Here is a 13089-nt window from a genome sequence, read left to right on the forward strand (position 1 = left end):
GCGCATCGAGCAAAATATTACTAATGCACGTTTCTTCAAAGCAATAAAATAACACGACTATCTTTGAAAAAAGGTGCATAATGTTTAAAATAACGTTTCTAAACCATATATAATTAACCCTTGTGCATCAATTAAAAAAAGTTACACATAGTTCCATAGGGGACAAAAATATCCGTGTCATAAAAATTTGAAGCTTGGGAGTTGAATTTGGTCTCATTTTAAAGAAGACCCATGGCAGATTATTGTTGAAGTAAAAAAAGAGTTTAAAAAGTGAAAAAAAAAAAGTTATAGAGGTTTAAGTTTATGAAAATGATTTAAAAACAATATTTTATATCAAATATAAATTTTATTAAACATGTTGAACTCTATACCTGCTAGAAAATCAAAGCCATAAATCTAAACAAGTTGTGCTTTTAATAATTAGATCCCAGCGTTACACAGCGGTGGGATTTATGATTCGCACTACAGTATAATTTCTCTCTATCAAACATTACAGGTGCGCACACACAAACACACAAAAATTGTATTTAGGACACGCATACAAACCACACTCTGACATCCATACCAACACACCCACACAATTATAGCTGCATTATTTATCCAATTGGCTCTATAATTTGCAGAAGCAGAAAACAGGAATAAAGCGAGTATTTGCTTTATAGGCCAAACCTGAAAAAATGGCACCATCTGCTAAAACATAGTAAAAAAAAAAATGTACTTTTGAAGCCTTACCAACAGAATGAAAGCCTGTTAACAAAAATGGCATCATTTTACAGTTAAATGGCACTGCGATTAAAAATAGCAGTTTTAAAAAAAATAAAACTGACAAAAACATCCAAAAGGACGCACAAGGGTTAATTACGTTGCTTAAACAATTAGAAACAAAAAGCATAATGTACAGTATGTATATATGTATAGTTTAATACTAAGGACCGAAAACAAAAGATCACTTTTTTCATTTAAAGGTGACATATTATGCCCCTTTTTACAATATGTAATATAAGTTGTGCTTGTTTTCTCAGACGCTTGCAGAAAAAAGCTTATCAAAACAAAGTTACTGAGTTAATCTTTTTCACGTTTCCTTGGTTGGTAGATGCACCGGGAACCTGATTATAGCAGAAAAGTCAGATTTTCATGATATGTCACCTTTAAAAACATGAGATGCAGAAAAACCACCATAAAGTCTCAAGACATGTTTTTTAAAAGTTGAACTTAAATTAATTTTACATGGCTTTCTAAACATGCGGCTCTCTTGTGTCAGCAGATGACATAACTGCAGTGCACACTTATAAGAAACATGTTATTGTCCATTGTTTTGTTTTCTCTTTTAATAGAGTTATCATTATAGTTCTAGTTCTTGGTGTGAACAGGCCTTAAAAGCCAATAAGAACATATTTAATGTTTAATATACAGTTATGCGGAGAGGGATTTTGGACCCATTGTATGTGGTGCTAACTGATGATGCACTATAAAAAAAAGGAATTGAGCATTATAAAAAGTATTTTTGGTTGAACTTTTCTTTTAGAAGCTGTATACCTGGATTTTCCAAATTGGTGGTCTGTGAGATTGTGATAAAGTTGAGTAAAATTAAACTGCATGATATAAGGTCATATGAATACACAGTGTTGGGATGATGCTTTCGGGATAGAGTTTAATCAGGCCTTGTGTTCCTGTACCTTCAGCTGTTGGCAGTCCTCCGCTCTGGGCCTCAGCTACAGCCTCGATCTCTCCAGACTGCGTTAGGTTCATGTCAGCCACTGCAGAACAGATACATCAGTCAAGACCTGTGCTCAAATAAACAGACTAACAAGCAAGATGCGCTCTTATCAAATTATTATAATGGAATAACTGAACATTAGCATCGGTAAAAGTAACTTGTAAAACTGATCACTTGTAATTCGAGAGTATACGCAACAACAGCAGCAGCTGTAAACCCATATTAAAATTCAAAGACAGGTTAAACAGGTATGTAACACTTTATTTTAATGATCAATTCTCACTATTAAATAGTTGCTTATTAGCATGCATATTACTAGCATATGTACTTATAAAGCACATATTAATGCTTTATTCTGCATTTATTCTAGATCCCGTCATCCACCCCATACCTAAACTTAACAACAACCTTACTAACTATTAATAAGTAGCAAGTTAGGAGTTTACTGAGGGAAAAAATCCTAGTTTATAGTGAAAATGTGTTCCCTATTCTAAAGTGTTACCAACGGGTCATTTATAGAAACACACAAACATGCAATTCATACAGTGACTTGAATATACATATTCTACTGTGAACAGTGAACATATAAAATCAAATGTTTCTGTGGGGAATCAGTGACAAAAATAAATTTACAAAAAAAATAATACAAATAAATAAATAAAAATAAAATGGCTGAAAATTGTAATTTTTCACATGAAACCAAAATGAGATAGGCCTACATGTGCATTATTAAAGCTAGATTTTTTTTTTTTTTTAAGAATTCTTCTTAGATCATATTATTTTGCACCAACAGCAAAATAATAAAGAAAATATTAGACTACGACTAAGAGCTCTCTTCACTGGAAAATTACCATTAATTGTGATGCAAGAAAAAAATCAGCTTCAGGCGGCTTGAACCCTGAGTGTTTGATCTGAAACGGCGTTTAGTTTGTCCTTCATCTGTTCCAAAAAGTAAATAATAAAACACATTACTGCTGACAGTGTGGTATCCGAGATGCTCCATAAATACCCTAAATTGAGTTGATCACACAGACAACACGAGTGGAGTTTTCATATAATCATCAGATGGTAACTGGGCCGGTGTTTAACAAGCTCACTGTATGTGGTTAAAGGCAAATTACATGCTTGTTTAACAGTGTGGAGTGATTTCCTTCTGAGACTGAAAACAGTGTGAGAACCATTGCATATGGGGCATAAATTATGCTTGCTTAATATGTTGTTGCAATTATTTCTTCGTTTCATCGGTTCCAATAAATTAAATTGTTTTTAGGCAAATTATCCTCAAATAGAAGTAAGCTGTGTCGAAAACCACATTTGACATGCTATACACAGCTGGGCAATGTCTTCCACGTAATTACAGTGCTGTATTCAAGTAATAATCCATAACGCGCTGCCAGCTGAAGCATTCGTGAGTGATTAGGACTCATCCACACAGTCCTAACAAACACACCACATGGCTCGTTTTACTCCATACGTACTGAAATACGGTAATGAAAATTATCCTGTCCTGATTTTTTATTCTTAATAAAATTATTACAGCACTACCGCAACTTTACATTCGAAAGATTACAAATCATCATTGTGTAACAAATCAGATTGGCTCTCCAAAGACAAGTCAGCCAACTACTTACGTAAAATATACATTGCCTATTTAACATTCGTCTGTGCTAAAACAAAGAACTGCAAAGGTTAGGAGGATCTTGATGAAGTTGGTGATTCCGCTAATCAAACATTGGTTCTGTAGGTTTATTTAATGCCGCCTCGCAGCCTGTTGAATGATTATCTGCCATAACACGCACAGATGGTGTCTTTCAGAGCCGGCGAGGCCATGGCAGAACCCACATACACTAGGGTTACAGACACATTTCTCTTTTAATTCACACACGAAATATCTCAAACATTCCAGTGCCTGAAACTAATGCACAATCCAAAGACATGAGTCACACAGAAAAGCAGAGGACGCTTTAGAATGTACACATTTTACGTGAATCCATTTGTGGATTATTAATGGCATCCTAATGGAATCAGCACCACAGAATTGGAAAGTTGCAAAAGAACATAATTCATGCTCTACAGATGTGAAATTCAAAACGTTTAAATTATTTTTTTTTTTACAATTTATTAATAGATTTCCAAATATTAAACCAGATGGCCACACCATGTCTCTTCATAAATGAGAAACTCTACACTCTCAAACATTAAGGTTCGTTATTGGATTCTGTGGTTCCATGAATATTCGTTAACATCCAAGGAATTGCACAAAAGGTGCTTTATAGTGAAAAAAGGTTCTTCAGATTACTAAAATGTTCTTCACACCAAGAAAAAAATGGTTCTTTTAATAACTGGTTACTGAAAGGTTTTTTGAGGAGCCAAAAATGGTCCTTCTATGGCAGGGTTCCTCAATTAGTTTTCGCCGAGGGCCGAATTCTGCCAACAATACCAAGCCAAGGGCCACTGACCTATATATATATATATATATATATATATAAATGTAAATTATTATTATTACAATTAGTATATTATTGTTGCTTTTGTTAAAATAATCAAAAGATGGTCGCAAGATAAATATTCAGATTTTTCCCCCCAGTAGTCTGTTTTATTCAAATAATTATGAACATTTTTGCATTTAGATACAGAAGAACTTTGCATGTTGAATATTAAAAACAAATGAACAAACAAAAAAAATCAACTGTTCCTGCTCTTTCCCAGACTGGATCTCTTCTCTCCACTTTCCCTAATTGCAGATTCAATTATTAGATTCTTTATAGCCATAGTGAAAGCAACAATAGATATTGTACCTCAGATCTTGAAAATAAATTAAAGCAAACTTGTATGTTAAAACTGTGAACTCACTGCGAACCAACTTGTGTATTCCATAGCAAAGATGGTAGGCCTATCAGTCACTCACTCAAAACTGTTCAGTCCATTCACATTTGAATCATCTATTTTCCATGTCCACTTTTCTTTTCTACACACTCGCCATGTTTTTGCTGTCACATCGTATCTACACTGTAAGCGACAAAGCTACCCTTTTGGTTTCTGTACCCAATATTTAAAAAATGTACAAATGCAATAAAAATATCGGTACTCTGTATCGGCAAGTACCAAAAATAAATTATCGGTATCGGTACTCGGTATCGGCAAGTACCAAAAATAAAAGTATTGGTATCGGGCGAGTACTGGAAAAAGTGGTATCGGTGCATCCCTAATTATAATCTTGTATTTTATTGCGTAGCGCCGTGCCGCTCGCGTCCGGTGTAGACACGATGGAAGTTAATGTAGCTTTCTGATGCTGCGTTTGAATTTTCATGCCACATTATTTGAAATTAGCGTGAGCCAAACTTTTTTCTCTCATGGGCCGGATGTGGCCCGCGGGCCGCCTATTGAGGAACCCTGATTTATGGGGTTCCCAGGGTAACGGCTGCATTTCTACAGTTTAGTGCCATCTGCTGTCAGAGAGTGATATTGAGGAACCCTGTTCTATGGCATCACTGCAAAAAAAAAAAAAACCTTTTGGAACCTTAAAAAGATGTAAAAGACCGCAATCGCTCTAATTAAATGCGAACAGAGAAGTCATACCCCAGCTATAATGATAACACAGAGGGACAATATTGTTGGAATCACTATTAGAACACTTTCTTCCAGGTGATGAACGATGAAAACACTGACACCCAAAACTACTTGAGCATTTAAAGTGAAAGACGATAACTGCAGGGCATGCTTATAAACGAAAAGAATGTTATCGTTCATTAGTGTGGACGCTAATATAGTTAATGTTCTTGCCGTTAATGAGTCTTAAGTCATTAAGTCAATACAAATAAAGCAGATTTGTGTAGCAAATGTAAAAATGGAGTCAGATTATGTGGAAAGCGAAGGCCCATCTGCCATTTCTGTAGCACCACAATCACGGTTGTGTTTAATTTTAACAAAAAATAATTAAAAACACATGTAGTTTAGCACCTCTGAGCCATGAACAGGTGTTTCCGCTCTCAAATCATGTGCAAAAGGAAAAGCCGAAGGCAAAACAAAGTGAATAAGTAGGCTGACTTTGGCAACGAGTTGTGGAAGCAAACCCGAGATGAAAAAGCGTATGTTGTTTGTCTGGAAAACAAGGAAATTTACATGCACACTGACTGACAAATACTGTTCACAAACTTTCTATAACTGGTTTTGAGCTCGCTTGAATTCGCTCTGCACACACTACAACAATCATGCTACTAAAAACATTACAGTGATTAAAATTTTTTTGTTAAACTACTTTCTCCAATCTCAGCTTAATATGCAAATTATAACAGCGGTTCTCACCTCAACTGTTCCGGGAGGCCTCAACAACACACATTTTGAACGTCTCCGAGACATCTCCTATATTTACTGTTGAGGAGTAACTAGTTACATGTAACAGAATGACACAATTTAATTACAAAATAAATGTAACTGTAATCCGTTACAGTTACTAAAAGAAAAAGTTTGTAATTAAATTAGTTACTTATGAAAATGTTAATGATTACAAAGGGGGTTACATCTGAATATTTTTACAAACATACAGATTTGATTGATTTCTTTCCCAAATTGCACTGACTGCTCTAAAATATGAGACACACCAATGTTTCAGGAGTTCACAGAATAGGACACATGCTTATTTAATAACTGTTTTATTTCCTATTAGGATTTATGTGCTTTATTGTTTAAGATCGACTGTATTTTTTTCCAAAGCATTGTTAGATGCCAGTGTTTTCTGTCATAGCTATGCAAAGATTTGATTTCAAAAACAGCATCATAGCTATTAAATGGTTTCTTGTTATGATTTTAAATCAGTATTTAACCTCAGAATGACCTCAAAGTAAGAAGAGGTGCTAAAGTCTGATTTTGTGGTGACTGTGCTTTAAAATTAAATTATTCTAATCTTAAAGTGACAAAGGATTTAGAAAGTCTGACAGTAATCAGTGTTGAGTACTACTGTAAGGTTAACCCTGCCAGTTGAATACATTTATTAGAAATCTAGAAAAGTAACGAAAAAGTAATCAAATGTAATCAGTTACAGTACTTTAATAAAGTAATTGAAATAGTTACACTACTTTTTATAACAAGGTAATCTCTAACCTTCCCAACACTGCCTATATTAAAGACTGGATTCATAAAAAAAAAAAAAAAAAAGGAGTTCAGCACTCTGAGTCGTGTTCGTAAATGCATTTTTTTTCTTCTGTAATTTCTTGGAACGTCTTATTATCATGCATCTTATCAGTTCCCAAGTCAGCTCTAGTTAGGGCTGAACCTTCAACCCTCGTGTTAGCTGCCCACAGCAGTAATCAGCAGGCTGCTGCCACCACACTGGAGGGAGGCCAACAAAAGGGCCAGTGTGGAGACCTGGGGAAAGACGCTGATCTAATTATTTTGGCTCAGGGTGCCTGCGAGCACTCAAGCCTCTGAATCACCACCTTTCACAGCGGATTCTCCTTTTTCAGCGAGTTACTCGCCTGGCAACTGTCGGCAAGCAGGCCACTCGGAGCGCTCATAAAGAGGTGATGGCTGCAGCGCGCCGAGCCGCCCCCCCATGGGAGAGTCCGGCTCCAGGATGGGGGCAGCACACCCGCGGCCAGACTGAGAATGTAGAAGCTTGTTAACACTCCATCTCGTCCTCTGGAGAACCGTTTAGTCCGGAACTGGTTGCCAGATTCATAAAATAAAGGAGCGGGATAAAGGGGAGAAACCTTGGAAGAGCTGAACTGGTTGGGAAAAACAACACCACTAAAAACCCATTTAGTTAACTGTAGCTTCCCATGAAGTAAATCGAGAAGAACATTGCATTCTCTTCCACGGATGAGATGTTTTGTTTAGGCTCTGACCAGAGCTGGGTAGATTACGGATTCCAAATTACATGACAAAAATTGTAGTTAGTAACATAATCCAATACATTAGGCTACACATTTTAGGTAATATGATCAGACTACTTTTTGATTACTTTTAGATTACTTCTGACCTAACTCATTTATCACATTGATTTAAATAGGATAATCTTGTACCATACTGATATAAAAATACAAAGATGAAGCAAATATTTATTTGTTATCATTAACATCATAAAGAGCATTAAATTATTTTTGTAAATCCAGATCTCAAATTGAGTGCGGCCTCTCAATTTTCTGTGTAATTATAGCTTTCTGACTAGTGATTGGTCTCGGTGTGAATGTCCACAAAACTGGAAGACTTTCTGAAGGTATACAAGTGGTAGGCTGTTTTATAAAGGAACATTTAAAAGATGAAAAAGAAATCAAATGATGAATAATTTATAGCTATTGTGTGAATAAAATGTAATCATGTAATCAATAAAAAAGTAACTATAGTCTAATTGCATTACATTTTAAAATACTCATAACCGAATAACAAGTACTTACTTTTTGGAATCCGATTACGTAATCCAGATTACATGTAATCAGTTACTACCCAGCTCTGGCCATGACCATATATGAGCAACTGTGTTAGCTTTGAAAGAGGGATCAGTACGTTTTATGTTTCAGGTCTGACTGGGCACATTCTGGATCTGCAAAAAGACACCAAGACGATCAACTTCCAGACCTGGTTCACCAGCACATCTGCAGATGTACTTAGCATGAGGTGACAAGCATGGAAAACAGCTCGTGGTGGTTCCTGACAGGCACAGGCCACATAAGCAATAACCTGGGGAAGGGAGCGTTACAGCATTCCTGAACCGTTTGTTTCCTTCAGAGAATGTAAAACCCCAAAACAAGTTTCCTTAGATCCAGTTACAGAACAGCTTGGTTGATATGGTTAGTGAGGTCAGCAGTGGCTCATTAGTTTGAAATGTACTTGTTCCAATAGCATTAAAGAACTTCTGAGATGTGGATCAAAGCCGGCATTGTTCTAAACTGGCATCTAATACGGAACAGTCACCAATGCCGTCAATTCGTTAAACTCATCATCCAATGACATCTAATCTCACAATATCATGTGACAACATCAAATCAAGTGCTGCAATTCCTGACCACATCAAACGTATCCATCAATGCACTTGTCCTGTATTTGGACGCAGTATCTGTATACACCAGTAGACTAGGGCTGTCACTTATGATTATTTTGGTAATCGAGTAATCCGTCGATTATTCTGCCGATTAATCGAGTAATCACATTGTTTGTGGCAACAACAAAAAAAAAGACCCAAGCGAACAATAGCTTTTATAACATATATAATAGTAATGAGTCAATAATAATTGGTTCAAATAAAGTATCAAAAGCAAGTAATCATATGGTTTTATTGAACAAAACTGTTAAAATATACTATAATGTATTATAAACAATAGAGCTAATGTACATTATGCATTATAACAAATGACTGCAGAGGGCGCTAGCGGCCTGACGATTGTTTTTACACTTTACTGCACAATCTAATCCTTGTTTAATATTGACTAAATAACATTTAATTCAAATGTCAACTTAATCTTTAATATTTGGCCATTTCTTTATGACAGAAATGCTACAGCCACTGTAATTTCTTGAATATGTCAAAACTTATTAACTATTACTTATTAGCGAGAGTTTGAGCTTTTATTTTGAAATCACGATGAACAGTAAACATATTGAGAAAGATATTGAAGTATTCTCCTATGTTTACGTAGATTTATAAATGATTTACCTTGATGAAATGGCGCACACTGCATTCCCAGATGAATGTTAATGAACCCAAACTCACAACAATATGCAGAGATGGAGTTTGAGATGCTCCACACATGTAAATGATAACAGTTTGTGTGGAGCAGCATTTACTGTGAGCGGAGCCGCTCTGACACGCACATACGTAACCTACATGCATGTAAATACACTGGTCAACATTTGAAGTGGATCAAAACCTTTCAAAGTTGTTCTAAAACCAAAATGGGTTCTTGTCTTAGGACAACTGATGAATTTTTTTGATCCACTCCAAATGTTGACTACTGTAATTAAAGCACATACCGTATTGACCCGAATATAAGACGATGTTTTTTTTCTTGGAAATACATCTGAAAAAACGCGGTCATCTTATATTCGGGCCAATACGGTATATTAAACCTGCATCGCATATATTTATTTGAAACGTAGCATTTGTGATTTCACAATAGCATTATGCTTTATTGTGATTTTTAAATGGGTTTAATATATTATGCAAACTTGGAAATGGGTCTAATAACGCATTTCATGGATTCTCGTCCGTGGAATGCGCCACTTCCGTTTTTTTGCCGGTTACTCGACACAGGCAAAATGCAAATCGAGGATTTTTTAAAAATAGAGTACTCAAATTGATTAGTTAGTCAGTTTCACAAAAACACAGAAGTGTTCACAAGGGCTTCTTACATAGAAAATCAATCAATCAAATCTGTTTTTAAATGCAAGAATTTGAGGACCACCCTCGCAGTAAACTCAACATTGGCCAGGCCATTGGAAACAGACTTCAAAAGAGACGGTAAGAGCAAACATTTGTTTGTATTTCAAATCCTCCAAGGCCTGCAGCATTCAGAGGATCTGAGGAGACCCTGCCAGATGTACAAAATCCAAATCTGACATAAATGTAATGCTGCTCTGACAAAGGCAATTCTGATCTTTAAATCAATTCAACAGGAGAATAACAATTTAATAAGGTGCCAAAAAGATGTAATTTTAGGAGATATGTTTCCATTCATCCACCTACCTAATGCAAAGAATAGCCAGTGTGATGCATGTACATGTGAAATGTCATAAGTCCGGCTTATATCAGAGCAGTGTATTTTTCAGGGCAAAAGTGTAATTACATGGCAGCGTACGAGCTTTGCTCAGATCTTCCACACAAATGATGGGATAATAACAGCTCTCTGCACATACATAAACTCCCTCTGGGCACTGTGTTTATCTGCAGGAATGCTGGTAGTCATAAGACTAAATATATAAAGTGTAATAGGTCATCACTTAAAATGAGGAGCATAGTGTAAAATTGATCACGTAATGCAGACCACAGCACTGCCCAATGCATTCAACTCTATAGAATAACGCTGCAGTCACAGCGTTACTAAAGTGGCTGCCAAAGTTCGAACAACTTTACTCAGTCAAAAAATGGGATCAATTTCGATTTCTTACCAACAACCGATTTTGATTTCATGCCATAAATACAATAAGCAAAAAAAAAAAAATGCTATAAAATAAAATAAAAAACGTCTAAAATTTTGCTAAAATTGTTGGTTGGCAGAAAAATTCACTTGTCACTTAGAGTAAAATAAAATAATAAAACAAAACAAAACAAAACAAAACAAAACAAAACAAAACACAAAACATCTATAATTGTGCCAAAATTGTTGGCAGAAAAATCGACTTGTCATAAAGTAGATTGTAAATTATAATATATTATAATATATATTATAATTATAATCAAAGTAAATTGTGCTAAAATTGTTGGTTGGCAGAAATGTCAATTGTCACTTAAAGTAGAGCAATAAAAAAATAAAAAATAAATAAAATAAATTTGTTGAAATAAAATAAAACCTAAAATTGTGCTAATATTGTTGGTTGGCAGAAAATGTCACTTGTCACTTAAAGTAGAGCAATAAAAAAAAAAAATAAAAAAAATTTGTTGGTTGGCAGAAAAATTCACTCGTCACTTAGAGTAATAATAATGAAAAAAAAAAAAAAAGGATAAGTTCACTTCCAGAATAAAAATTTCCTGATAATTTACTCACCCCCATGTCACAAAGAAATTAAGTTTTTTGAGGAAAACGTTCCAGGAATTGTTAAAAAGTGTATAAATATAATTTTTTTTCCCAGAAAATGACCGATTGTTTCACTAGATAAGACCCTTATTCCTCGGCTGGGATCATGTAGAGTCCTTTGAAGCTGCACTGAAACTGCATTTTGGACCTTGAAATCGTTGGCCACCACTGAAGTCCATTATATGGAGAAAAATTCAGGAATGTTTGCTCAAAAAACGTAATTTCTTTTTGACTGAAGAAAGAAAGACATGAACATCTTGGATGACATGGGGGTGAGTAAATTATCAGAAAATGTTTATTCTGGAAGTGGACTTATCGTTTAAATAATAAAATAAAATTTGTTGGCAGAAAAATTCACTTGTCACTTAAAGTAGATGTGGTTAGGTTTGTAAGTAAAGCTGAGCTTTACATGGTAATGTAAACATGACTCTGTGTCAACCGGACTATACCAGGCGCTCTCACATTCAGGAATGACTAGTGTGTCTAGTGTGTAACGCTCCAGCTGGAAAGCTGACAAAACTCACATTAACAAAACATCAGGCAGTTACAGCCCACCTCACTGGCTCATGTCAGACGACATGCTGCAATTTACATCCGCTGACACAAGGATAACTTAAACTTTCCACCCCGGATAGCCGTCTATAGCTCATATGACTGTTATGACGTTGGCAAAATCGCCCAAAGTGGGGCAGCGGGCAATATTCTGCAGAGAGGACAGCGAGAAAACTTACAGAGTGCTTCATCAGACATGTTACAGACCAGATTTGTGGACCTTCTGCCAACATAATAGTTTATTTTAGAAACCATCCTGTTATTAGAGCAAAGCAATAAATTCCATTCACATGAGGTGGCCATCGAGTCGCACTATTCTGTGTGCTATCCTCAAAGAAAAACACTCCGCTCTCCAAGAGTGGGCTTTCACAGCGATGCCACAGAAGAACCATCCTTTCAATGAAGAGATCTTAACAGAACGTGGAGATCGGTTTAAGAACCTTTTTCCACTATAAAGAACCTTTTGTGCAATGGAAAGATTGTGTGGATGTTAAAGGTTGTTTATGGAACCACAGATGCCAATAAAGGACCTTTACTTTTGAAAGCAGTTCTTATTGTTGGTCTTAACAAGATGTAGGCTAACCTTTCAAAATATAGCAGATGCCATAGAACTTTTCTTTAAAAAAAAAAGTCATACAATTGTCTTGTTGCAGAAACGTCTGAGTTTATTAAAACATGTTACCTTCTCAAACTCCCCATAAAATAAAATGCTACACTATTCAATGACATATTCAATGTGCATTTCTCAATGTTTATACGTGAATAAATGCCTAAATTAAATCTGTTCATCGTTTCTTATCATAAGACTTGAACTGTTTGATTCACATTAATTACTTTTATGATGTCTTTTTGAACTTTTTGAAGCTTGGAAATTTTGGTAGTGTGGACTTCCATTGGATGGAGAAAAAAGATGAGAGTATGTTACACAGAAACAAGTTTCTGCATTTGCAATGACATGACGTGAGTAAATGATGACAGAATTGTCATTTTTTGGTGAAATATCCATTTAAGATTTGTCCTTAAAGGGGTCCTATTATGCTTTTTCACTTTTTGAATTTTAGTCAGTGTGTAGTGTGTATGTTTGGGCATAAAAAA

At 35.4% G+C, this 13089-nt stretch overlaps 1 protein-coding gene across 1 annotated transcript in view; it reads right to left on the reverse strand.

Moving 5' to 3' along the window:
- The window catches only part of LOC107702585 (tyrosine-protein kinase transmembrane receptor ROR2-like), an 89441-nt gene that overhangs the window by 22073 nt on the left and 54279 nt on the right, over positions 1-13089 (reverse strand). Inside the window, exon 3 of the mRNA XM_016504942.1 lies at positions 1677-1757. Coding sequence (XP_016360428.1) covers positions 1677-1757 — 81 coding nt within the window. The remainder of the gene's footprint in view (positions 1-1676; positions 1758-13089) is intronic.

The sequence above is a fragment of the Sinocyclocheilus anshuiensis genome, unplaced genomic scaffold (genome assembly GCF_001515605.1).
Source record: "Sinocyclocheilus anshuiensis isolate Anshui unplaced genomic scaffold, SAMN03320099.WGS_v1.1 scaffold210, whole genome shotgun sequence".
NCBI lineage: Eukaryota > Metazoa > Chordata > Actinopteri > Cypriniformes > Cyprinidae > Sinocyclocheilus > Sinocyclocheilus anshuiensis.